At 51.0% G+C, this 27,191-nt stretch overlaps 1 protein-coding gene across 4 annotated transcripts in view; it reads left to right on the forward strand.

Annotated features, from left to right (window-relative positions):
• Positions 1-27,191, forward strand: part of ADGRD1 (adhesion G protein-coupled receptor D1) — a 79,759-nt gene that overhangs the window by 12,648 nt on the left and 39,920 nt on the right. For all 4 annotated transcript variants that reach the window (XR_007778929.1, XM_030233213.2, XM_050980678.1 and 1 more), the window contains 8 exons: positions 391-546; positions 1,301-1,360; positions 2,356-2,473; positions 2,783-2,893; positions 4,636-4,711; positions 8,136-8,277; positions 17,399-17,472; positions 19,390-19,513. Coding sequence is in view for 3 of the 4 variants with exons in the window: in XM_030233213.2 (XP_030089073.2) it covers positions 391-546; positions 1,301-1,360; positions 2,356-2,473; positions 2,783-2,893; positions 4,636-4,711; positions 8,136-8,277; positions 17,399-17,472; positions 19,390-19,513 (861 nt within the window). In the remaining variant the exon portion in view is untranslated. The remainder of the gene's footprint in view (positions 1-390; positions 547-1,300; positions 1,361-2,355; positions 2,474-2,782; positions 2,894-4,635; positions 4,712-8,135; positions 8,278-17,398; positions 17,473-19,389; positions 19,514-27,191) is intronic.

Here is a 27,191-nt window from a genome sequence, read left to right on the forward strand (position 1 = left end):
CCATTTCTGCTCATGGCCCCCATTTCCACCCCCCAGTTATGGGTGCTCTGGACATGCATGGGCAGAACTTTAGCCACAGTGGGAGGGTGGGAACACAAGGGAAATTCCCTGCTAAATAAAATACTTACTACATTAAAAAATGAAAAGAAGTAGAAACTTCTGAAGTATTGCTGTTAACTTTGACAATATAGGAGGCCAAAAACCATTTTGGTAATGTTCCTTTTCCTTTTCCTTCCCTCCTTGGGCCCCACACAGATAATTTGGGATATCCTGTGCTGATTTCTGTCTCTGCTGGGGGCAGTACAGATAATTTGGGATGCAGTACAGATAATTTGGGATGCAGTACAGATAACCTGGGCTGTCCTGTGCTGTGTTCTGTCCCTGCTGCAGCTCCCCACCAATGCCTACCAGCCCGTCCTGGCAGCACTGGGCCAGCACAGAGGCAGCTCTCCCTCGGCCAGCTCCCTGCTGGGGCACCTGCAGAATGTGTCCTCCAGCCTGCCCAGCAAAGCCCTGTCTGGGCACACTGCCCTCAGCCTGGCACAGGTGAGTGGGGCGGGCTCCCAGGTGAGTGGGGCTCCCGGGGGGCTCCCAGGTGAGCTCCCAGGTGCCCCTGCAGAGCCTGGGATGTGCAGTGCAGCTCGGGGAGCCTCTGCCCACTGCAGACACCCCCTGTGAGAAAAGCAGGGGCTCTTTGGGAGCAGCAGGAGTCGAGCAGAGCTGAAATGTCCCTCTGCTGCTGGGGATGTCCCTCTGTGCCTCTGCACCCATCCTGAGCGAGGAGGGCACTCGGGGGCAGAGAAGCATTGTCTGCAGTTTGTTCCTGAGGCCTCTCAGCTCCTCAGGAGGGAAATCCTAAGGAAAGGATTTCCATAGAACATGTGGGTGGCAGTCCCCAGCCCTGGGCTGTACTGGCACAGAGCCTGTCCCACCCTGCAGGGTCCCTGCCAGGGACAGGGCTGGAACAAGAGGACTTTAAGGTCCCTTCCAAGGCTCTGTGATGCTACAGCTGCCACACGAGTTGAGATAAAACAGAAGAAGCTCCTCCAGCCTCAGTCCCGGTGTCAGCTCAGGTGTGTGGCTGCACCTGGGGGGTTACACAGAGGTGGCACTGCTGTGCAACAGCTGTCACTCTGGGAAGGGACACTGGCCATGCCGAGGGTGCTGGCAGGCAGAGATGGAGCTGGGGCTGCCATGGGATTCTCACCTTAACAGGAACCTGAAAAGTCCTGGCAGAGATCTGGGGCCTTGCCAGGAGGTGCAGCTGATTAAAGGTAATGGAGTTTTCTTTGTCTTCCAGGCGTTTCTAGCAGCTATTGAGGAGTTCCTGTTGCTGTCTGACTGGATTGATGGACCAGAGGTAAGAGAAACGGGCTCGGGTTTGGGATCTCCCTCAGCTGCACAAACCCACAGGATGGGAACAGAGCTGGCTGTCCCTGTCCCTTCACTTGCTGGGCCTTATTTTATCATCTGTCACTGATCAAATACCTGCAGGGTGAATCCAGAAATTTCCTGAGTTTTTTGCTTGAATCTTAAGAAAACCCAGATTTCAGGAGAGAGAGCTTTTAAACTGAGAGAAGGAGAAGCTAAAGCACAGGGAGGTCTGGTTGAAGCCCAAAATGCTTTTGAGACAAAAGGATGTTTAATTGGTTTAAGTTCTTAGTGTCAGATCCTTGATCATCCCTGGTGTAAATGGATTTCGGATCAAACAGGTTTCCTTTTCACTGAAACATGCATTAACTCTGAGAGTTTATGAATCCACTTTCAGCCTGGAGGGTTAAAGTTGCTTTTCTACTGAGGAGCATTTGAATAAAGATGAAAGAAAGGCTGAAGTGCAGTGTCTCAGCTTGTGCTCCAAGAGAAGTTCTGGTACCAATCCCTGGATATTGTCAGGAACTTTCTGCCTGGTTCCTGGCCTCATCCTGCTGGGTGCTGGGCAGAGCTGCCCGTGGTGCTGTGGGGCAGCTCCCTTGGCTGTTCCACAATCAGTATTTTGGGAATTATTGCCCTCCATCCTGCTGGGTGCTGGGCAGAGCTGGCTGTGGCTGTTCCACAATCAGCATTTTGGGAATTATTGCCCTCCATCCTGCTGGGTGCTGGGCAGAGCTGGCTGTGGCTGTTCCACAATCAGTATTTTGGGAATTATTGCCCTCCATCCTGCTGGGTGCTGACTGCAGCCTCGGGCTGGGTGACACCTTCTCCAGGGAGGGTGGGAGCCTCTGGGCTGTGCTCAGTCCCTGTGTGTGTCTGTCTGTCCCTGTTCACCCTGTGTCTGTCTCTGTCCCTGGGCTGTGCTCAGTCCCTGTGTGTGTCTGCCTGTCCCTGTTCACCCTGTGTTTGTCTGTCCCTCCGCAGAGCCCCGCCGTGCTCAGCAGCCTGATCCACACCATCGACACGGTGCTGGCTCACCTGTCCCTGCACCTGGAGGGCAGCGAGCTGCCTCTGACCCTCGAGGGCTCCTCGGCCGTGGCAGGTGGGGCTGCACAGCTGGCACAGCTGGTGGGGCTGGCCCTGGGGGGCCCCGATCCTGCCCTGGGGGGCTCAGGGGGGCTCTGATCCTGCCCTGGGGATCCACGGAACAGCAGCAGTGCCCCAACCACCTGCTGTGCCCCAGAGCAGCCAGAGGCAGTTTGGGGCTGGGGATTGCCCCCATTGCCTGCAAACCTCTGGGGTTTAATGCAGCCGTGCTGAGATGGCTGCAGCAGCCCAGGGAGGGCTGGTGGGGCAGGCAGGGGGTGCAGGGGCTGTGGGGGTTCTGATGGCTCTGTCTGCTGTCACACAGACTATGCTGTGGTCAAAATGCACCCCCAGAGCCTGAACGTGTCCCACTACCGGTTCCCATCCCGAGGGCACAGCTACATCTCCATCCCCAGGGCAGCTTTCCATGGAAAAGGTAAGGAGGAGGCTCAAGAGAGAAGTGGCCCCCTGTGCACAGGGTGCCCAGGTAGGACAGCTTTTGGTTCACTTTGCTCTCCCAGGTCACTGGTTGAATCCCTGTGGGCTGCACTGAGCCTGAGGAAGCAGCAGAGCCCTGTCAGGCTAACGAGCAATTAATGCCCTGGAGCTTCCATACTAATTGGATTAATAGTGAATAATGGAGCTGAGCAGCAGAGGCTGAAGCCGTTTAATTCTGACACATTTTTACATCAGAGAAGCCATAATTTCACAATTATTCTTTTTAATTATCGGAACGGGTTATTTTTAAGGAATTCTAGGATGTCAGGTCAGGTATTACCTATCCCTTCATGCAAAATTGGTCCTTTGTCTGAAATTAAACTATAAAATGAGAGGTTTGAGCAATAGCAGCTGCAGGAAAGAATGAAGAGACAGGCTACACTCAAAGTGGCAAAAAGGCAGAGCTCAGAAATCCATACCTATGCAAAAATGTTAAAAACCCCCAAAAGAAGCGTGGCTAAAATCTGCACCTTTAGTCAAGGCTCTGAAACAGCAATGTTGAGTTAATTATCTGTGCTTTACTGGACCCATTCACAACAGCATCTGCTTCCATTCTCAAATCTTTGGAAATGTGACTCTAAATGTGTGCCCTAAATCCCAGCCTGCAGAATCCACTCCCCCAGAGCTCTCCTGCAGAGGGATGGCCTATCCTTCCTCCAAAAAGTGCAAAGTGAGCTGAAAATAGCCTGCAGTGAGAAATTCTCTGCTAATTACTGAGCTGTCTGCCTGGCTGCTAGTGACAGCCTTGTTTCTCTGCTCTGGCAGGGGCTCTGGCTGGAGACTGCAAGTCCTCCCAGGTTTGAATGGCTGTAATTGCAAACCAGCTCGGAATGCCAGAAATAGCGTGGGAGAGGAGCTTTTTCCTTTCCCACCTCTACAGCTCCTCACCACACAGGTTTTATTTGATTTTCCAAGCATTGTCGTGCTTTGTGTCCCGAAATGATCCAGGGCATTAAATGTTTTACTCTTTTCCAGCTGAAGCTCACTTCTGAGCAATTTCAGCCTTCAGGCCACGCTTCTACACTGCCTGGACGAGCTAACCTAAAAAATCTGTTATTTCACCTAAACTGACTCTTTCCAGCTGACTCTGGAAATACTTGGAACAGACACCTGTGTGGCTCCACCTGAGAAGGCACACATGTCTCTGGATGCAGGGAATTACCTGGGATGTGGGCAGCAGACAGCCCTGGGCTGACTGGGTTTGGGATTGCAGGGAATTACCTGGGATGTGGGCAGCAGATAGCCCTGGGCTGACTGTGTTTGGGATTGCTCAGCTGCCAGCCCGGGGTGTGCTGGGCTGCCTCGAGCCCCCGGGGCTGCCAGGGAGGCTCTGCTGTGTCCTGCCCCCCTCCTGCTCCTGGGGGGCTCTAATTGACAATTGATGAATTAGCACTGACTTTGGAGGTGCAGCCCAGGCAGGTCTGTGTGTCACCTGTGCTGTGTGCTCACACCTTCCCCTGGGCAGGGCACTCAGAGCCCTGCCTGAGCCAAGGTGGGCACGGCTGTGCAGGGCAGGGCTCGCAGGGGGCTGCATCCCTGAGACAAAAGTTCTGTTCCTTGGCACTGCTGCTCTGGGGGACAGCCCTGCTCTGGGGAACAGCCCTGCTCTGGGGAATAACCCTGCTCCCTCTCCCTGTTCTGGGAATAACCCTGTTCCCTCTCCCTGTTCCCTTTCCTCAGCCTGCATCACCATCGTGGGCCTGCTCTACCACAACCTGCATCACTTCTTTAACAACATCAACCCCGAGGACACCAGGTGAGTGCCTGAGCCTGCAGCAGGTACAGCCTGTTCATTGCTGGGTGACACCTGCAGCAGGTACAGCCTGTTCATTGCTGGGTGACACCTGCAGCAGGTACAGCCTGTTCATTGCTGGGTGACACCTGCAGCAGGTACAGCCTGTTCATTGCTGTGCATACACCTGGTGACACTGCAGCAGGTACAGCCTGTTTGTTTGTTGCTGGGTGACACCTGCAGCAGGTACAGCCTGTTCATTGCTGGGTGACACCTGGGCACAGCCCTGTCACTGGGGACAGGTGACAAGCCATTACCCTGCCTCTGCAGGGCTGAGGACGTGTGGTCATTAACCAGGGAGGGATTCAATTTACACTGCCTGGTTTATTTTAGGGGCAATAAAATCGATCCCATGGCGACATGTTTGCTTTTCCTCATCTTCTCCTTCCACTCCTCACATCTGGTACTCGAATTTCATGATTTAATCTCTCTCCTAAAAGGAAATTGCATTTTTTGCTCCTAGCACATATGAAGATAAAGGTAGCACTTAAATGAAACAACTAAGAAAACATAACACCCCTCTTTAGACAAGCTCTGAACCCTCATCCTGGAAACCCACGAGGTGGTTTTATAGCAGGAGGCCAGGCAGTTCTTTACAGACCTTCTGCTTTATGCACTGCCCAGTGAAATCATCAGTGATGAGATAAGTGAGTGCAGGGCTCTGTGACCCCTGCAGTGCAGCTCCAGGGTTTGAGGGCTGTTCATGCACCATCACCTGGCTCTCTGACCAGTGCAGGACTCTGCTTGCACTGCATTTTCTCTGGGCTGAGTGGATCCCTTCCCACTGTCAGCCCTTCCCACCGGACTTGGTGCTGCCAGGGAAAGGAGCAGCACCCCAGCCCCAGGGCCTGCCAGGGAAAGGAGCAGCACCCCAGTCCCAGGGATTGCCTCCCCTCCCCTCCTTGCCCTCACTCCCTTGTGCCCTGCCGGGCTGCTCCAGGTGGCAGTCCAGGCTGATCCCACTCAGGTAACCCCTAAAGGGCATTTCCCAGTGAGCACAGGCTGATCCCACTCGGGTGATCCCACAGCCATTCCCAAAGGGCATTTCCCAGTGGGCACAGGCTGGGAGCTGCCTGCCCTCTCTCAGCAGGACACTCAGCTCTCACAGGTGCCTCTAAGGCAGCTCTGCCTCCACTCTGCAATGTTTTGTACTCACATGAAGAAATTGAGGTAATAACTTAGGACAGCCTGTGTTTTCCAAAGAGGGGGATCAATGCAATTTGTTAAGGTAATAAGATGTAATCTCGATTTTTCAAAGGGAGAAAGAGAAGTGCAGTGATCCTGACCCAGGTCAAGGTTTGCTGAAGGTGCTGGATGTCAAAGCTCTGTATTTAAAGCACTGTCAGACCCTGGGGCTCTGGTGCAGCCAGTGGAATTACAGATCTGTAATCCTGGAGTGCATTCCCTGGAATCTGTGGGGCTTGGAGATCCATTCCTGCTCCCCTGAGCTGGGTTTGATTTCAGCTCTCATTTTGAGACTCAAGGCTCTGCCCTGTCACAGTGTTAAAAACCCACACAGTCACAGGCAAAGAAATGTTTCCTGGATTTCTACAATTAGCTCAAACTCTTTGAAATGTCTGCAGGATCTTGTCCTTAAAGCTGTAGGTGCAGGTCTGCCCAAACCAGCTCCAAAAAGGAAATAATTCAGGGACTGCTGCCTCACCAGTTCTTCCTCTGTGGAACCAAACCCCAGGTACTCAGAGAAGTTTCAGAAATAAGGATGCACTTCTCTTTTGCTTGCTTTTCTGTTTCGTGCTCCAAGGTTATAACTTTTTTGCTTACTTTTCAGTAGAATATTTTTTTTCTCAGAGTAGTTTGTTTTAGAGACTTTCTTTTGTGCTCCTTCTCCCACTGGGCTACTTCAACACCTGTAATTTAAAACCCAGCCCTCTTCTTTTTTTGTGGTGGAAACCCAAACCCAAAACTGTTGGGGCTTTTGTGCTGCACAGACACAGAGCTATTTTCAGACTCCATAAATACCAGTTTCCAAGGGGAGCAGCTTTGATTCTTCAGCCAGAGAAGACGAAGCCCAGCAATGCTCTGAGCCCATCCTGCTGCTGCTCAGGGTCAGTTTGTGGGAGTGTGGGGCTGGCAGCAGGGCCAGGGTGAGGTCAGGCTTTGAGAAACTCCATTCCCTGCTGCTGCTGGGGGTTTGTCACCCTCCAGAGCCCACCAGGGTCTCTGAAGGGGAAACAAGCAGAGGAAGGGTGTGGGAAAAGCATCCAGGCTCTTGATCTGTGCAGGAGAAACCTCAGGCTCTTGGAGAGTGAGTTTCACTTCACGAGTCCTTATCTAAACTGAAATTTGTCCTGGCAGAGCAGCAGATTGTGCCTGCAGATCAGCCAGTCCCATTCCCATGCTGGTTCTGGGAGCAGGAGGAATCTCTGGTGCTGATGGGTTTGAGGTCAGACCGAGGGGCTGTGCTCCCTGAGCTCTGTGCTGTGGCCCTGCCAAGCAGCTGCGTGCAGTTATTTCAGCCTCTGACCTGAGGGTTTTGGGGGTTTCTGAAATAAAAGTGAGGAACCGCTGCAGACAGGTGCTGGGTGTGAACAAGGGGGTTTTTCATTTGTTTCCAAGTGGCCCTTTCCAGGTGGGCTGTGTTTGGGTGGTTAATTCACCCAGGCTCACGTTTCTCCTGCCAAAACCCATTCATCCACTGCCCAAGGCACGGGTGACAGCAGTCATTTAATCCTGCAAATGAATCCTTTAATTTGTTACTGAGAGGGTAGAAATTCCACCCTGAACCAAATGGATCTCAGTTACTCCTGAATGTGTGAAAATGCCAAACTCATGAGTTTTACCTTAAAATAAGGGTCCTTATGTGCTACAGAATGACTTCCACCAGAATAAATTCATTTCCAGGACTAACCAGCTGTTTAGTCCAGTTCAGCTGTGTGTGTTGTGACCTGTCTTCCCCTCTAACAAATCTAACTGGACATCATCCAGTTTTCAAGGGAAAGCTATAAAACACCTGCAAATACATTCCTCTGTTTATTTTGTGTATTTTGTCCGTGTGTCTCATGCTGATTTATCTGTTTGACCAGCCAGCCACTGCAAGTCTCCTCCTCCCTTTGCTCAGGGAATTGTTTGGATCCCTCCTTAAGACTCTCCCCAGTTCCCTCAGACACTTCCAGCAAGGCTGGAGAACCCCTGCAAGGAGGGGCAGGTGAAGGAGGAGCTGTGCTGTGGTCCCCAGGTGTGCAGAGCTGTTCCCACCCTTTACAGGTGCATGGCCTCTGTTCCTGTGGGACCTTGGGGCAGACCTGGCTGCCCTGGAGGGAGTGCTTGGCTTGAAGGGAACAGGGAGGGTCTGTGCTCCCCTGCTGTGGTGTATGAACTGAAATCCAGGGGCTATTTGTGTTCCTTAACGTGTTTCCTTCTTCCCAAGGATTGCTGAAGCTGCTGCCCACAGGGGCTCCACCATCTCAGCCAGCAGTTATCTCATCTCCATCAAGGTGGAGCCTCGGCCCCAGCTGTCCCACAACCTGTCAGGCTCTCCTCTCATCACCATCCAGCTCAGCCACACCCTGGTAAGTGACCTGGGGCTGCTCTGGGCTCTGCTGAGCTCCTGTGCCTGGGACCCTTTCTTTGTGCTTCTCCCGTGGTTTCTGTGGCATTTTTAGCAGTTCAGTTGCTATTTGTGGCTGCCCCATTCCGTTTTCCCCAGCATTATGGGTTCATTTCCTCACTGCCAAAGGCTGCTGGGTGCCCAGGCAGCTGGAGCCCTGGGTGTGCTCCTCTGGGTCTGTGTTCCCTGCAGCACACTGGGGTGAGGTGCTGCTGGAGCCCTGGGTGTGCTGGAGCCCTGGGTGTGCTCCTCTGGGTCTGTGTTCCCTGCAGCACACTGGGGTGAGGTGCTGCTGGTGCCCAAGTCTATTTTAGGCCATAGCTACAGAGAGAATGCCAGTGAACTGAGTGTCACCTCCTGGAACAGAACTCCCAGAGCCAGCTCACCCTGCTGAACTGGGGTGAGCTCAGTCCCCCCAGGCAGGGGCTCCTCCCAAACTCTCACACAGCTCTGGGGAGCTGGGGAGGAAATCCCCCCTGGTTTAGAGCAGGAGGTGCTCCAAACTGGGACTAATTAATTCCCTAATTAATTAGGGAAGGGTAGGGGATGTCTGCCAGTGAGTGTCAGTGCTTTCCTGGGCAGGGCTGGGCTGTGGGGCTGAGAAATCACCTCAGAGCAAACAAAAACCGGTTAATTGGGGTTAATTCAGATTAATTCAGGTTAATGCAGGTGAATTCAGATTAATTCAGGTTAATTGAGGTTAATTCGTGGGCCGGGGGAGCAGGCTGGGCTCTGCCAGGGGTGTTGGCTCTAAGTGCAGCACAGTCTCTGTGAACACTGAATATATTTCACTGCTCTTTTTCATCTGCACAGTTTTGCCTGCATTAAGTGCTCTAAGAGACAGTGTAACTTAATTTAAAAATGCACTGAATGGCAATGGTCAGTTGTTATTCAGGAACACCTCAGGGACAGACAGACTTTTTTGGACAGATGTAAGAAGTGGTGATGCTCTGCTCTTCACCAGCTCAGAGAATTACTGTGTGCAGGGCACAGAAATTCACAGAAATCCCCCAAACTCCCTCCAGGCCTGGGGAGGATGTGGACACTGAGGGGGTTTGAGGCTGGAGGCAGCTGAGGCTTGACCTGCCCAGATGTTTTGCAGTGAGCCAATAGTACATTCTGTAAAATGATTATCTGAAAAAAACCCTGTTTCCAGCAAGATGTTTTTCATAGCAGGAACAACGAGGGAAGAACTGACATTTCACTCCTGTGATCCAAGAAATGACAGCACAGGGTAGAAATTCAGAAGGGGTGAATGTCGAGGCTGAAATGCAGCACGGTGTGCTCTGGAAAAAGTCAGGGGAGGCAGCCGAGGAGAAAATTGTGTCAAGCAGCCCCAATGTTTTGTAAAACCCTCGTGGCTGCACTGCACAGGCTGCAGAGCACCAGTGCTGGGCTTTGCCCCTGCTGAAGCTGCAGTTTGGCACAGCTGTAGCTGATGTAACTCACGTTTTTGTTGGGAATCAACCCCCAAACAGCAGAGGTTTGTGTCCCAAAGGAGACAGAGCAGCCCCTTCTTGGCTTTATTCCAACCAAGGCAGAGGCCATGGGGCATCCCCTGGGGTCCCTCCAAATTTTGGAGGTGCAGCCTCCTTTTTATCCCAATTTCCAGCCACATTTCCCTTCTCTCTTTCCCCATTCCTGAGGTACTTGAGAGGCTCAGACTCCCCAGAACAACTGATAGCAGAGATTCCCCTCTAATGTACAACCCTCCCTTTTCATTTTTAATTCTTGCAGAATTCAGGGGTTTTTCTTCCCCATTGTTTCTCTCATCTCTCAATGTCTAATTTCATTTCTCAGCAAACCTACAGTTTATTTGTAAAGGCAAATCTCTTTTTCCATTCATTAATCAGTGAATCCTTCCCATTGTTTCTTTTCTCTCCCAGTGCCGGTTTGATCTCCCAGTAGTCCCTCAGCTGGTTTGGGAAGACAAATCCACTGTTCCTCTCATTCGGAGCATCCCGGGAGTGCCCCCGGAGCATCCCCGGAGTTCCCGGGAGTGTCCCCGGAGTTCTCTCGGCCCCTCCGGCACCGCTGCTCCGGGGACACACGGGGATGCTCCCGGGACACTCCGGGGACGCTCCCGGGACCCTCCCGCGCTGCCCCGCTCCTGTCCCTGCTGCCTGTGGGGGTTTGGCCACCTCAGAGCGCTCCTGCTGCCAGGGTTACCTGTCCCCAGCAGGCAGCTTTGTCCCCGGAGGTGAAGGGCAGGGCGTTGCAGCCTTTATAAAGAAGATGAACGCACTATTCCCAAATATTCCATCAGCAGTTCATTATTCCTCTTATTATCATGCAGAGTAAGTGAAATTGTAATGTTTTACCGCTCCAGGCTGTCAAAGTCCTTGTGCTCTTCAAAGAGGAGGGCTTGGATTCTGTTCAGTCTTTGTGGAGGAAAATTAGGGCATCTTTGTGCTGTTTAAAAATATGTTTAGAAAAGGCCATACGAACTGGTTCTTCACTTGGAAGTGTATCGGGGTAACCACCACGTGCCCTCCTTATGGCTCTGGGCACAGAGCTCTTCTCTTGCACGGGGATAGAACTGTTTAGCTGTGAGGACACAGCAAAACTCTCTGAGTACTAATTATGTAAGTGAGACTACTTCTTGAGAGACAACACTAATATTTTCACCTCTTCATTCTTTGGAATAGAGCTGTGCATTAAGGAACATGAAGAATGTTCTCACTTGAGCATTCAGGCAGCTTTTCACACAGATCAGCAGTTCAGTTCTGTCTGCTGGTGCTTGCACAGGAAAGGCTGCCACGCTGAGCTCTGCTTCTCCCTGACTGGCATTTAAATGTTTTAAACATCAAATATTTACTGATGTAACCCAGTTGCTCACCAAATTGAATTTCAAAGGTCCTTATCCTGCAGTTTCTGTTTGTGCACATCTCCCATTCCAGGCAGCTCCAGCATCTCAAATGAAAATGAACCTGCTGTTTTTGACCTGTCCGTGCTCTCCTTTATTACCATGATTTACAGCAATATTGTCAGTGTTATTAGTCCAGGCTGCAGCCAGTGGGTGCTTGGCATGGGTTTGCACTGCAGTGCTGCATCCTAAACACTTCTGGCTTCCCAGCTGGAGGAGTTTGGCTTGCAGCCCCTCAGCATGGCCAGCAGCCACATGGAGCCCACGGAGCAGGGAAAGGGAAATGCACTCTCAGATGTCTGGGATCTTTGGGCTGAGCAAGGAGTGGAAACCCAGCCCCAGAGGATGTGGGTCAGTGGGGCTGAGCAGGGTGAGGCTTGGAACTCAGAGCTGCAGCTTTTCCTGAACAGTTTGGAGTTCAGAATTGCAGCTTTCCCTGAGCAGTCTGGAGTTCAGAATTGCAGCTTTCCCTGAGCAGTTGGAGTTCAGAATTGCAGCTTTCCCTGAGCAGTCTGGAGTTCAGAATTGCAGCTTTCCCTTAGCAATCTGGAGTTCAGAATTGCAGCTTTCCCTGAGCAGTCTGGAGTTCAGAATTGCAGCTTTCCCTGAGCAGTCTGGAGTTCAGAATTGCAGCTTTCCCTGAGCAGTCTGGAACTCGGAGCTGGCGTTGGTGCTGCTGAGCAGCCAGCCCAGAGAGCAGAGCTGGTGCTCCGTGGGCAGAGCCTGGAGCTGCAGGAAGGGCACCTGGAACACACCCCAGGAATGTCTGGAGCACCAAGGGACACAGCACAAGGGAGGCTGTGGCAGGGGACAGGGCCTGGCAGCCCTCTCTGACACCTGCAAGTGCTCACCTGCTGCCTTGGCAGCTCTTGCCTGCAGCCCCTTGTGCAGAGCTGTAGAAATATGGGATGCTCTTGGGAGAAGGACATTTTTATTCAAATGGATGTGGACTTGGTAGCAGAAAAATGGCCAGATCCTCTGCTGTTCCACATATGTGAGAGCAGCAATTTTTCCTGCTGTGTGCCATAATCAAAAGAGAAAGCAGCAGGACAATTCCCTCGCCCATTCCCTCGTCCTTTTCCCTCTCTCTTATAGAAATGGTGTCTGGTAGAGCAGCCAAGATGTTTTCCAGTCTGGTGCTCATGGGTCTGAACATGACTTTTCGTTCTCACACTGCTTGCCCAGTCCAGCAGCTGTTAAAGAGACAACTCTGAGAGCTGGGGAAGGATATTGGTGGAGTATTCGATTAACACAATTTCTGCTGGAAATTGATATGTCAGCTATTTTTAGCCTGAGGCAAAGGAATAATCAAACCCAATCCATGTAGCAACCTTCTCCAGTTTCACATGGCTTTATAACCTCTGATATTTCACTCGTTTTTAGTTTTATGTTGCAATCTGTCACGGCTTCCCACCCTTGGTGAGTTCATGCAGCTTCTTTAACTGTGTGATTGTCCCATTAGGAAATGCATTCAGCAAACTTTCCTGTTGGAAAGGGTTGTGTTCATTGCTTCAGAAAGTGTGTGCTGGCACAGCTCTGTTCACAACAATGAAACATCTGAGAGGCTGGCTTTTATCCACAACACATCTAATTCCCTATTCATAACCTGAATTCCTTTCTGTGCAATTTGCCATTTTTTTTTCATTACATATGCTAGTTACATCTTAGGGTGAATCAGTCAGATGGACTCTAAATTAAAATAGTTGGCTGGTCTGAGCCCCAAATCTGTTGCAATGCAGATTTCTCAGAGCTTGGAAGAAAACAGCCAACACAGCCACCACAGACAGGTGTGATTATTCTTTCTGTCTGTCTTTTTCCAGGCAACTGAGCAGATGAATGAGCCCTAAAGCTTTAATCTCCTAGGTAATTAGGAGAAATAGGTGGGAAGGAAAGTCAATAAACCGTGTGAACCTGAATAGGTCACGCTGACAGTCAGGATGTCACTGGCAGGACAGGAAACCCTTAAATTAGATGCATCATTTTTGTCTCTGATTTAATCCATAAAACAGAATCCAAATTTGTTTTGAACCACACACACCTAAGTGAGGAAACAGAGACAAGTGGGCTCCACACTGAGCTTAGGGTGTAAATTGTCAGCTGCTTTGGATGAGGGGGAGCCCAGCACCTTGGGCTTGGGGCTGCTGAGTTTAGGTCAGGGACAGCCCTGCCCAAGGTTCCTCCTTTTCCCTGGAGAAGGAGGGTGCACACCCTCCACTCCTGGTGGCCACCTCGATGTGCCTGAATATTTGCTTTTTAATCCAGGGGAGGAGAGGAGAGCCAAGCTAATCTCACAAAGGTTCCCCCACCCTCTGCTGGCTCCCCTTCCTTGGCACGCCTCCCCACAGCAGCTGGCAGAAGTTTGCCTCTGCAGCTGTGTCCTGACATTTCCTGCAGGAGGTTTCCCTGCAGCAAGCTCCTCCTTTCCTTCCTTCCTCCTGGCCTTCCTTTCTTCCTTTCCTTCCGTTCCTTCCTTCCTTCCTTCCTCCTTTCCCCTTCCTTCCTTCCTTCCTTCCTTTCCTTCCTTTCCTTCCTTTCCTTCCTTTCCTTCCTCTTTCCTTCCTTTCCTTCCTTTCCTTCCTTTCCACCCCCCTTCCCGGCCTCCTGTCCCACTCAGCAGGGCTGTGCCTGCTCCCAGCAGGGCTGGAGTCCCCCACAGCCCCCGTGGGCAGGTCCTGGGCTCTGCTGGGCTCCCCGGGGCAGCTGGACAGATGGCCGCGCTGTCAGCACAGACAGACAGCACAGAGTTATTCAGTCTGGAAAAGACCCTCAGGTGTGAGCACAGACAGACAGACAAGCACTGAGTTATTCTGGAAAGGAGGCTCAGGCTCTGGGTCCCAGCAGTCCCTACTTGGCAGCCAGGCCCTGCCTTTGCCCTCCCTGGTGCCCCTTTCCATGTCATTTTTCCCTCTCAGGGCAGTTCTCTGTGGGAGAAGCTGTGGCCTCCTCTCTGCTCTCTGTGGCCCTGTCTGTGCAGTTCTCTGTGGGAGAAGCTGTGGCTCTCCTCTCTGCTCTCTGTGGCCCTGTCTGTGCAGTTCTCTGTAGGAGAAGCTGTGGCCTCCTCTCTGCTCTCTGTGGCCCTGTCTGTGCAGGTTGTCTGTAGGAGAAGCTGTGGCCTCCTCTCTGCTCTCTGTGGCCCTGCCTGTGCAGGTTTCGTGGAGAAGCTGTGGCCTCCTCTCTGCTCTCTGTGGCCCTGTCTGTGCAGTTCTCTGTGGGAGAAGCTGTGGCCTCCTCTCTGCTCTCTGTGGCCCTGTCTGTGCAGTTTCTGTAGGAGAAGCTGTGGCCTCCTCTCTGCGGCCCTGTCTGTGCAGTTTGTTTTTGGAGAAGCTGTGGCTCTCCTCTCTGCGGCCCTGTCTGTGCAGGTTTCTGTAGGAGAAGCTGTGGCCTCCTCTCTGCTCTCTGTGGCCCTGTCTGTGCAGGTTTCTGTGGGAGAAGCTGTGGCCTCCTCTCTGCTCTCTGTGGCCCTGTCTGTGCAGGTTTCTGTAGGAGAAGCTGTGGCCTCCTCTCTGCTCTCTGTGGCCCTGTCTGTGCAGAAGAGTTTGGATTGGGGGGCACAAGCACAGATCCTGGAGTACTCACTGTGCTGCTGCTTGTCCTGCCCTGAAACCTTCGTAAACTGTCCTTTCACAGGCTTTTAATAAACACTCAAGTGACTCAATCTCTTAGTCTAAAGGCCTGCTTGTATTTTAGGCTTTGTGTTTTCAGTGTCATTAAATCAATACCCTTGGCTCTGCAGGATCCAAGTCACATCTAAGCTGTCACACCCAGTTTAGCTTTAAAAGTGCAATATTGAGGTACAGTCAGTTCCTTTTCCATGGATTAGAGAGCACTTTGAAGCAGAGCTGTTGAAGATCAGAGGGAGTTTATTCCTCTGCAGCCAGTTTCTTACGTGTTGGGGGCTCTCTATCCTAATGACAGCTCTGCTGCACAACTTCAGGGAAGTCTCAGAGGAGGAGCATTTTATGCAGTTATCATAAATGGCACTGGAAAGCCTTGTGGAGGTTATATAATGGGTGATAAAACATGGGGCAGATTCTTTAAGGGAAATGAGAAGGCAAATTAGGATAGACCCTTCTTTGCCATTCTTTAATCTGTTTATCTGTTTTGTGTTATTGTTATTATTTACTCTCTCTCCATCTGAGTGCATGCACAGCTCTGGACAGGTCAGAGCCTCACTCGGTGTGGTTCACTGTCTAATGAGTGACATCTGTGTTTGGAGTTAGGCTGGAGGAAAACAGGGACTTGTTCCTTGCCAGAGGAATGAGATTGAGGGTAAAGCACACATCTGGGATTTATTTGTGTAAAAGGTGCACGGCTGCAGCACCACATCTTCCTCCCACCTGCCCCCAGGTGCCCTTTCCACTTAGAGTGTTAGAATCCAGATTTGTCTGGAGAAGTCTCACAGATCAGGGATGGCAGTTATTGCAGTTTTTGTTCCATCTCTGCTGCTTTCACAGTACATCTTCCTCTCCCCCTTTCTGTGGTTTCTAGCCTCTGTCTGTCACAGAAGTGAAATCATCTCTAATACCAGGCAGCTGCTCGCTGCAGGGGAGCTGTGGGGATGATGGATGGCACCTCACTGAGCACAGCTGGCACAGCTGGCACGGGCCCTGCTGCTGGTGGGACAGCCTGAGCTGTGCCAGCCAGGCTCCAGGACAAAGGCAGGGGCAGGCTGGGGCTGGGGGCTGCAGGCTGGGGCTGGGGGCTGCACCCTTAGGTGTCCCTGGGTGGGATGGTGGTGGGATGGGGCAGAGTCACCTCCAGAGGGTCCCTTCCCTGGGAGTGCCAGGTGTCAGTGCTGGCTTTGCTCCCTGGGGAAACAGGGCTCCAGGGTGTCCCCAAGCCAGAGGGGAAGGGCAGGGACAGTCCTGGGGTGACAGTGCTGGAGGGACAGGGACAGTGCTGGGTGACAGTGACAATCCTGGGGTGACAGTGACAGTGCTCTCTCCCAAGGCACCTGACCTGCAGCCCCACCTGGGACAGGGCAGGGGGAAGAGGGTGAGGCAAGAACGCGAACCTGGCCCAGGGCAGGTGAGAGAATTCCGTTCCTGCCGTGCAGAGGTGCGGGCTGAGCAGGGAATGTCCTTGTCTGCAGCACGGCTGGGAGGAGTGGGGCACTCAGGAGGAGCCCTGCAAGCCCTGCCTGGGCAGAAATTCCTGGTTATCTCCAGCCGGCAGGGAGCTGTGCTGCCTTGTGCCTGACACTCCTGCCTGGGCTCCTGGGAGAGGAGAGGGAAAACTGCATCAGGAATTCTTGTGCTTGGCTGGGCTTCAGCAGGACGAGGTGGTGGGGTTTTTTCTTCATTCCCTGAACCAAGGAAAGCAGAACTTGATTATCTTTGGTGTGGGCAGCAGAACTGTGTTGCAATAATCCGAGAGCTGTTAATTCACCAGTGATTTTTTGTGTTGAAGACTCTTGTAATTAAAACATTGCCATAAGGCAGGGCCCACATGATGTGGACTTGAGGGATTTATGGATTAGAAAGGGTTGAACAAACTCTGGAAATCCTCGAGTTTGCATATTTTGTCTGTAACAAACTGTTACTTCACTCCAATACAATTTGAATAATTTGGTCATCAGGCTCGTGTAACGGAGTGGAGAATGGGATCTCAAAGCTCCTGGAATACAGGAGATTGAGTTAGCTGCTAAACCTGTTCATGGAAGATAGAAATTATGTCATTATAGTGCTGAGGTGTGCTAAAATAACATCTTGAATTACAGCATGGCTCTTTCAGTTGGAATGCATGTTTTAAAATAATTGCTGCCGTGGAAAGAAAACGTCTGGGAGTTGGTCATTGTACTGCACATATTTCAGAGTTATTAATCGTAAAACGTGACATTTTTACTGCACAGCCAGAACAAATGATGAGCAGAACCCAGAGAGCCCAAGTGTGGCTGAGGAATGCTGTCCCAGTCCTGCAGAAATCCCCACGTGTGTGTGTGTGTACAGCAGTGATCCTGGCTGTCTGCCCAAAGGAGGGACAGGTTCCTCACTCAGAGCAGGAAAAGTGCAATCCCAGGGTGTAAAACTAAGAGTGAATACCATCCTTGCACGTTTGGAGCTGGTGTTGAAGGTGTGAGGGCTGAACCATTGTGCTGCCAGTTCTGCTGTGTTAATCTCTAATCAGCCCCGAAATCCCTGCAGCAATGAGAAGGTGAAGTAGCTGAATGGTGGAATTTAGCCCTTTTTAAATGTTTCTGTTTTCTGTTCTCTTGCAGACACCCAGACAGTACAGCCAAGCACTAAATAAAAGTAACAGAGTCCATCTCTACTGTGCATTTCTGGATTATAGGTACGTTGCATCATTCAAAGTCTCGAACTTGCTTTTATTTAATTACACTTTGTGGTGCTGTGCATTATCCATATTCTTATTGCTTCCTTTCTTTCATGGAAATGGTTCAGGAAATGGAACCACTGGCTTATCAAAACCACAACCTGATTGTTCCTCCTTGCCACAGGCAGGAGAGCTGGTACTGCCAGCCCTGGGCTGGGCCGTGACTGGGGACTGGAAACATTTGGGGATTGGGGACTGGAAATGTTTGGGGACTGGGAATGGAAACATTTGGTGACTGGGAACTGAAAAGATTTGGTGACCAAAGCTGCAGCGTGATACAAATCTTGTTTTGTGAGTGTCCATTGGCACCTGCTCAGATGCTCCAGGGTGGCAAAGCTCCAGCCCAGCTCTGTTTTCCCTGGCTCTGTGCCACAGCAGCCTGTGAAATCAGTACTTCAGAGCTGATTTTGGCCATCCTATGGAATGGATACACATAATGCAATGATCCATCTTGAATGCAAATTAGAATTAAAGGGAAATAAATATCACCTCGAATTTCACTCAGAAAATAAGAGCTATGGAAAAGCAGTAGCTTTTTGTTTCTTTTTTTTTTTTAGCACTGAATAAATTTAATTTTTTTTCTTTTTGAAATATGCTGCTGTTAGTGAATTCATTGAGAAAGAATGAAAATAATGAATTTTTAATTTCATGGAGATTAACAGGTTTTGGGCTGTAACAGTGCAAGCCTAATTGCTGCAGCAGTGGTGAGGGATGCTGATCCCTCCTGAGCACCAGGCACTTGGGAAGGTCACAGTAATTGTTTCACTGAGGTTTTGCTCACCTGTGCTGAGCTGCCCCAGCTGTTGGCAGCTCCTCGTTGCCGTGGTTACTCCCAAATTGGGATCAATCAGAAGCAGGTTTTGTGGAGCAATGAAGGTGGCTGGGGCACTGCTCTCCTCTGGGCCCTGGAGGCTCTGCAAGGACACACACCCAGGCAGGAAATCTGTCCTTCCAGACAAGCCCTGGTGTGCCAGGATGGGTTTGTTCCCTGTAGGTAATTTGGCTTCTGACCCACAGCAGAGTCTCTCCAAGAGCTCGAGGAGGTCCTGAGGGGCAGGAGAAGAATGGGTCATGCCTCTCTAAAACAAGCACTGAGAGGGGCACAGATCACTGAGAGGGGCACAGATCACTGAGAGGGGCACAGATTGCTCAGTCCATCTGCAGGACCCAGAAAAAAAGCCAGAACGCAGAAATAATTCCTGTCAGCCGGGGGTGACCTGTGGTGCCTGAGGCTTTGGATCCCCCCTCCACCCCAGGGCTGGCAGGGCACAGGGAATTCTGGCTTGTCCTGGCTCCCAGCTCATGAGGATCACTGCTCAAAACCAAAAAGCAGAGTGCCTGAGGACCCTGAGGGCAGAGAGCAGCCCCCAGACCCTGCCCAGCCCTTCCCACAGGAGCAGGAGCTGCCCTGGGTGCAGACAGGACTGACAGGGATGGGCCCTGGGACTGGGGCTGCCAGCCTGAACTGGGATGGGATGGCTGTGGCACTGGGCGAGGGCCAGGCAGCACAGAACTCTCTGATTTTGGGGCTTTTGCAAGATACTGACTTGTCTGGTGCTGCAGCTCTCAGGGTACAGAGTGGGTCTGGGTGAGATGCCATGAATGAGACACAAAATGAAATGGAAATGTAAATGTAGTTATTGTTCATTGATGATAAAGCTGGGGAGAGCTCTCTGGAGGTGCCCATGGGGTCTGATCTGTGCCTTGTCCTGGGGAATGTTTTCCTTTGCTGATTCCATGGCGGAGCTGAGAGGGCACTGCCAGGGTCTGGGGGTCTCCAGGCTGAGGTGGGCTCCAGACCCTTCCATCTCCTGTGTGAGTGAAGGCCCACAGGTGCTTTGGGCAGGGATGATGTTTGTTTTTTCTGCCTCCCAGCAACGGCAGCGGCGTCTGGTCCGACGAGGGCTGCGTGAGGCAGGGTGGGGACCTCAACTCCTCCGTGTGCCTCTGCAACCACCTCACCAACTTCGCCATCCTGATGCAAGTGGTGCCCCTGCAGGTGAGGCTCAGCAGGGCAGGGAACCTGTCTGCTGGAACAGCCATGAATGCATCAGTCACACCCTCCCACCGTGTCAGTGACTGGAGCTGGGCTCAGCCATACCCAGCTTGGACTTGTTTCCTGTTTCTGTTGTGTTATCCAGAGAGTTTAATTAATTAATTAATGCCCTTTGTGTCAGCCTGACCACTTGAAGGGGGGTTGGTTCCATCCCATTTTTATCTGGCCTTTATCATCTTTATTCCCTGTCAAGCACCCAATGACCCCATCTGGTTTCCAAGTACAATTTTTCTAGGAACGCTTCAGGCTGATAATAAAATGCAGCTTTGCCCCAAGACCTCCCATCTTGTAGGACAGATACATCTTGGGAGAAATGTGCTGTTTTAGCCCTGTTTAAAGAGCAGCACTCAGGGAATTAGCCAGGATGAAACAGGACAGCCACCAATTAAATGTCACTGAAAGATTGGTTGGTTCTCCTCGGGGGAATAGCTCTGAAAGGCCCAGCTCTCAATAAACAGATTTAGGATTGTGATGATTAATGGGATGCTGCAATGAGTTTTAGTAGTGTGTGGTATCAGTAATTAGAGATCAGAGATATTTCATGCAGAGTTCTTTGGAATCAGGTTTTCCTTGAGAGGACTGAAACGTACAGCTGGGAAAGGCTGGATGTGGATGGACCTTCCAGTGCCCCTCAGCCCTGTCATAGCTCCATTTTCAATGGCTTCTCTCTCCTTAAATGTTTGGTCTGATGCATTTCCATCCACCAGGCTTTGTGCAGATTGTTTTACCACAGCTTTGTTTTCCCCTTTAAGACAAAAGGAAAATCTCATCCCAAACCCTTGTCCAAGACATTTCCTTTACATGGACCATTTAGGATTTTCTCGTGGCACTGATGTTTTAACTAGTGTGGCTGGCCAGAAGGTCACCTGCCTGAATGTGGCTGTTGGTTAGATTTGGTTAAATTTGTCCCTTGACGTGGTTAAGCGTGTCCCTTTGCCGGTTAAGCGTGTCCCTTGACCGGTTAAGGGTGGCTTTTCCCAGCTGCAGGGCGCAGCAGGACCCAGTCCCTGGCCGCCCCTGGGACTGCCCAGCCTCGCTGCCCTCCCACCCTCCCAGCGCCCGGCAGATCTCCCCACAAACTCACTCTTGTGCCCAGCAATGCCCGGCTGTGTTCTCACCCTCCCTGGCACGGCAGAGCTCTGTTATCAGTGTGTGCTCCTGCCCTGGGGACGAGTCCCAGGGTCCCACCTGGATTCCCCTTCATCCCACTGAGACACTGACAGGAACAAACCAAAGGGCATCTTGCCTTTCCTGCTGCTGAGACGAGGGTGCTGATGAGCTGTCAGATGTGTGGCACAGACTGTCAGGCAGGTGTGGTTTCTAGGGAGCACAGAAATGCCAGAAAGTTCTTCAGAACAAGCTGTGAGTTCTCCATTTTCCTTCTTGATCTTTACTCGGAGCAGGTTAGGTGAATTCAGTCCCTGTTCTGCTGTGTGCCAGCTGGAGGTAATCTGCAAAGGCTGAAATCTGCTGAGATGAAAAATCATTTTTATTCCAATATTCAGAGGAAGGGATTGAAAGAGACTGGTCACAAAGGAAAATTTGAAATTCTGGGGTTTTAACTGAAACGTGACAAAATGAACCTTCACTCTGGTGTCTGTGGGCTCCACACCAGGATGGGGAGAGCTTTGGATGCTGTGAGTTAGTTAAAACTAGCTCAGATTACAAATGTAGCTGCTCAGCACTCCAGATTTTACACTGGTTTCAGCAGGAGCCTCAAGGCACTGAGGCCAAGGTGATTGTGAAAGAAGGACACAAACAGTGCTGCTGGTGAGCTCAGCCCAGAGCCCTCAGAGGTGCAGGGATTAGCAGCTGTGACAAGTTTATTTCACTAAATGCCCATTTTGGGAACCTCCCGGCCGTGTAGTGCCCAGATGTCAGCTGGCACTGCCTGGTACCTGCTGAGGGGCTGGAGCACAGGCCATGCTGGAACTGTTTGTGTTCTCCCTCTGGGCTGTGTCTGCATCAGCCTGGCCCAAATCCCTGCTTGGGAGGTTTGTTTATCTTGCTGGTCCTCACTTGAGAATGATAACATTTATTTTGAGTTTTGGAGATTAGAGGTCATCAACTGGTTTAAACAAATAAGCTGATTGAAGGTAAAATGGGACTGCAGATGAGCAGAATGTTCCTGAAGGAACGTTCAACCCTTGACTGCCTTTGAAAAGTGTCAGGGGTGTAATCAAGGTCAGCTGGCAGTCAGAAGGTGGAGATTGCAGGGAGCTCTTGGACAGCTCTGACCAGGTCAGTGAGAATGAGGATTGCTCAGTCCCAGCACACCCTGGTGTGGGACACTCACAGGAATTGGGGGTTGCTCAGTCCCACCTTCCAGCACACCCTGGTGTGGGACACTCACAGGAATTGGGGGTTGCTCAGTCCCACCTTCCAGCACACCCTGGTGTGGGACACTCACAGGAATTGGGGGTTGCTCAGTCCCACCTTCCAGCACACCCTGGTGTGGGACACTCACAGGAATTGGGGGTTGCTCAGTCCCTTCCAGCACACCCTGGCTCACAGGGAGAGTCCCTGTAGCAAATCAATCACTGCTGCAGCTGCCCCTTGGGAGCTCCTGCCCTCCCTCCTTGGTGCACAGAGCATGTTCCAGGCTCTCCTCCATCCAGCACAAACAGGTTTGGGGCTCTGGTGCCCCAGTGTAGCTGTGGTGGGAGAAAGAGGGAACCCATTGGTTTGGATGTGTTTGTTCCCTCTGGAGGAGGGCCAGCAGCTGCCTGAGGGGTGTCCAGCAGTGTCCTGCTGGGTGGGACATGGAACATGGGACATGGGACATCCCCTCGGGCCTGGAGGTCCCACTCTGTGCTGGGGGCTCCTACCAGGAGGGACAGTGGCAGGGACAGGGACAATGGCAATGGCAGGGGCAGGGACAGGGCAGTGACAGTGACAGGGGCAGGGACAGGGACAGGGACAGTGGCAGGGACAATGGCAGTGGCAGGGACAGTGGCAGGGGCAGTGGCAGGAGAGGCAGAGCACAGCCCCTGGCACACACAGACAGGAGTGCTCCTTCCTAGACAGACAGCAGGAGCCCAGCCCAGCCCAGAGCTGCAGCACAAAGGGCTTCAAAGAGCGTTCAGCTGCTGTTATTGCATTTTGGGCAGCTTCACCCCCCTCAGTCAGCGGGGCCTCTGCTCCTGCCAAGGAACATGCCAGCCATCTGGCAGATTGGTTCTGTAGTGATCCAACAACTCCAAAGCATGCCAGGCTATTTGTACCATCTGCCACGTAAATGTCACTTCAGCTGAAGGATGGTGGGCACCTGGGGACCCAGGGTTCAAAAACCCTTTTAAAGAGGAATCATTTTCTCCCACAGCAAAATAGAGTTTGAAGCTTGGGTCGCCCTCCCCCAAAACACCAGTGCAGGACACAGCTGAAATATTTATGTCTCCTAAACCATTCTCTTAAATGGTTCTTTTTTCCTGTTTTTCCTCTTGCTGTTTGTTCCAACTGAGAAAATAAAAATGGCTCCTATAAAGTTCAGATGTGGATGGACATTTCCAGCTAGGCAGTAGTGTTATACAGTCTGTGGTAGAAATTGTTTGGGGTTTTGAACACGTTTTCTGCGTTTCTAAAGCTGCAGATTACTTTGTTTTTATTCCTGTTCACAATGCAGAGGAGACCATCAATCAATACAGTTCAAGCACTCACCATGGGCTTGTAAGCAGACAAGTGTTTGTACAGGGAAAATATTTAAAACTGTCTGGTCTTGATGGTGGAACTGTAGAAACAACCCTTAGCATTTCTAGGGAGCCCAGGATTCTGAACAGGTTTGGGTATTCATCTGTGAGCTTCTACTTACAAAAAGAAAATAATCCCAAATTTCTTTTCTGTGGCAATAGATGTGTTTTTATTTTGGCTTTCACTGCTGTAGCTGAGTTTTGATGATGCATGGCTGACTGAGAAAAAGGTGCATCAATTCCTGTTCATAAAGGCTGTTTAGAAGAAGTCCTAGTATTGAAAAATACTTTAAAAATATGGGGGATAGATGGGTAATTTATCAGTTTGGAGCATTGTTTCCTAAATCTAGTATTGCAGTTATTAATCAAACGCTGCACTTTGTGTGCAATAAAATAGCAGTCTGAAATCATAAGCTTTTTTCTTAAAGTTCTCAGCCAGCTCCACACTCAAACAGGACAATGAAATGGAAATAATGTGGCACTCTCTGATTTCTGCTGTTTTGTAATTTTTATATAATTACTTTTCTCAGCATGCTCTTCATTGCTGGGAACATAAAAAGAATAATGCCCAAGTCCAGTCATTTTTTTTTGTGCTGCATATTTAAAAATTGGATAGGCACTGTGATTTTTTTGGTCCTTGTTTATTGCCACTGACAGTTTGTGTAACTGAAAAGATCTGCACAGACAGTTCAGACAGCCCCAGCCTTCGGATGAGCAAGGATAAACCAGCCTGGCTGTTATTGCAGCTCTGCTTTGTGAACTCTCTCTGCTCCCTCTCACTCTCTCCACTCGCCCCTCCTTCCATGGCAGTGATGGTTGTCCCTGTGCAGGAGAACATCTGGCTGTTGTCCCTGTGCAGGAGAACATCTGACTGTTGTCCCCGTGCAAGAGAACATCTGACTGTTGTCACTGTGCAGGAGAACATCTGACTGTTGTCACCCTGCAGGAGCAGGTCTGGCTGTTGTCACTGTGCAGGAGAACATCTGACTGTTGTCCCTGTGCAGGAGCACATCTGGCTGTTGTCGCTGTGCAGGAGAACATCTGACTGTTGTCCCCGTGCAGGAGCAGGTCTGGCTGTTGTCACTGTGCAGGAGAACATCTGACTGTTGTCCCCGTGCAGGAGCAGGTCTGGCTGTTGTCCCTGTGCAGGAACATCTGACTGTTGTCCCCGTGCAGGAGCAGGTCTGGCTGTTGTCCCTGTGCAGGAGAACATCTGACTGTTGTCACTGTGCAGGAGCAGGTCTGGCTGTTGTTCCCCTGCAGGAGCATGTCTGGTTGTTATCCCCTGGCAGGAGCAGGTCTAGCTGTTGTCCCCGTGCAGGGGCAGAGAGCAGGGCACCAGCCCTGGTAGATGGGCAGAGCAGGCTAAGCCTTCTCCTGCTGGGGCAGAGGGCAGGGTACCAGCCCTGCTGGGTGGGCAGAGCAGGAGGCAGAGGGCAGGGTACCAGCCCTGCTGGGTGGGCAGAGCAGGAGGCAGAGGGCAGGGTACCAGCCCTGCTGGGTGGGCAGAGCAGGAGGAGAAGGCACAGAGCAGCTGGACCAGCCCTGCTGGGTGGGCAGAGCAGCTCCTGGAGTCTCAGGGGATAATCTGCTGTGAATTTAACACTTAACATTTCCTGCAAGCTTAGACTTGAGAGGAAGGCAGAAAAAACACACCCTGCTCTGTGTTGCACTGACAGATTTTAGAAGAACTTGGAAATGTCAGTTTTCTGCTCCCCAAAGTTTATAATAATCTGATAGCACCTCACAACTTGAGTCCTTCCTCCCTGCCATGCTTCCTTCAAGCTCCATTTGAGCGAAGAACTTTGAGATTTGTAATGAGCAGAGCCCCTACTGTTTGATGACACAGTGCCCAGAACTACTTTGAAAGATGATGTGGGCATTTAAAAATACTAATTAATATCTTGGCAGAGATATTTGGAGAATTCTGTACTTTTTGTGTCACAGTGAAAAGTTTTAAATAAGCAGCACCAGGCTGGGCTGGCTGGAGGGAAATGTGCCTTTAATCCTGCAAAGTCCCTCTGCAGCACCTTATGGAGATTGCTGGGAGCTGTAGAGTTAATAGAGAAGGGGAATTCAAAAACAATTCTGCTGGAAATGGCTGATAGAGATGATTGCATTGTGACTCTCAGAGACCTTTTTCCTTTAAATTCGCAGTATCTGCTGCACTGTGGCTTGAGAAGAGACGTTTGTGCACCAAAGGGGGCTTTTCTGTGGGTGGTGACTGTACAGTGCCACTCAGCAGGGCCCCACCAAACCCATCCTGTGCTCTCAGGAGCAGACTGAGCCTCCTGAACTCACCACAGATGTTCCTTTACAAAATGGAATCTGATGTACCTAGCAGAGTGCTTGGCAAGCGGAAGGAAAACAGAGATTTGTATTGTTGTTATTACCTAACATATAAATAAAGGCCTCTCTGGACTGAAATTGAATTTCAGCAGCCTTTCTGGAGGCAATTAAAGCCATTAGCTCCATCAGCCAGGGCCAGCCTTCCAACGTCTCTGAGACACTCAGGCTGCCAAAGTTAATCATTCATCCTGTTCTTAATTGGGTCCAGTTTGCAATTAAAGGTACAACTTCAGTAGATGTGGCTGTAAGTGTTCCCCCTCCCCAGGAAATGCCCAGGGAGGATGTTCAGGCTTGGGGGGGATTTCAGTGCTGGGCAGACCTGGCAGGTCAACAGACAGGAAAAGCCACCTGCACTGCAAGGTGGGGAATTGCTGTGGGATGGAAGGCTGACCAAAAGGAGGTGAAAATCTGACTCACTCTCCTGTCTGCACTTGGGGCAGAGTGTGTGACAGTGTTTGCAGGGGTCCCAGCATGAGGGAACAGACGAGAATCTGGACTCCATGTTCAGCAGGCTGGTTTATTATTTTATGATATATAATATATTAAAACTATACTAAAAGAATAGCAGAAAGGATTTCATCAGAAGGCTGGCTAATAGAAAAGGAATGAATAACAAAGGTTTGTCTCTGACCAAGACAGTGTGGACAGCTGGGCTGGGATTGGCCATTGATGAAAAACAGGTGAGACCAATCCCAGACCCACCTGGTGCATCCCACAGCAGCACAGAATCTTTGTTTGCAGTTTGTTCCTGAGGCCTCTCAGCAACCCAGGAGGGAAAGTCCTAAGGAAAGGATTTTCATAGAACATGTGGGTGACACAAAGTGCAGTTGTGGCCTTTCCAGCAGGGCAGAAATACCTGGTTTAATGAGATGTGCCCACACATGGGCACGTGCAGACACGTCCTGGGCTGTGCAGGGAGTGAGGCTGCAACACAAACCAGAGCTGTGGTGTCCTCCTCAGCTTGAGGACTCATCTCTGGGGCTGTAAAATGAGAGGTTGTACTTGCAGCCTGAGCTGGTGGAATGAATGTTGGTACTTGCAGCCTGAGCTGTGCCTTCCCAGGAGCATTTCCAGGCCTGCTTGTGAGGGGTTTTTGAGTTCCCAGCTAGAAGTGTTAAGCAGGGCAGTGCCCTCTCCTAGGAGGGAGAGCAGGCTCGGGCAGTGGGCTGTGCCACTGCAGGCTGGGTCTGCTCCATCCTCTGGCCAGGCTTCCAGCAGCACCCGAGGGGAGGCTGGTGCAGCCTCGGCTGAGAGGGTGGGAGTTCCAGAGAGGGAGGAATTCTTGGTTTTACCCTGTCAAAGCTGAAACCCAGAAACATCTGTCTCTCAGTGTTGGTGGTTGCTGACACTCCTGGCTGCATGAGCTCGTTTCCTGGCTTTTCAGAGTGAAAGAATGACCACATCAAGGCAAGGAAGGAAAACATCTTAGAAGGAAAGAATAATTCAATGTGGGCTGGGACAAGTGTGAGAATCAAGCTCATGGGATGACTTCACAGCTTGCTCAGTGTTTAATTTGGTACTTTTTAATGCTATTTTCCTTAATAATAGCATTGCAGCTTGATTAGAGTGTTTGTGCTGACTACAAA

This window comes from Serinus canaria, chromosome 15 (assembly GCF_022539315.1).
Source record: "Serinus canaria isolate serCan28SL12 chromosome 15, serCan2020, whole genome shotgun sequence".
Taxonomy (NCBI): Eukaryota; Metazoa; Chordata; class Aves; order Passeriformes; family Fringillidae; genus Serinus; species Serinus canaria.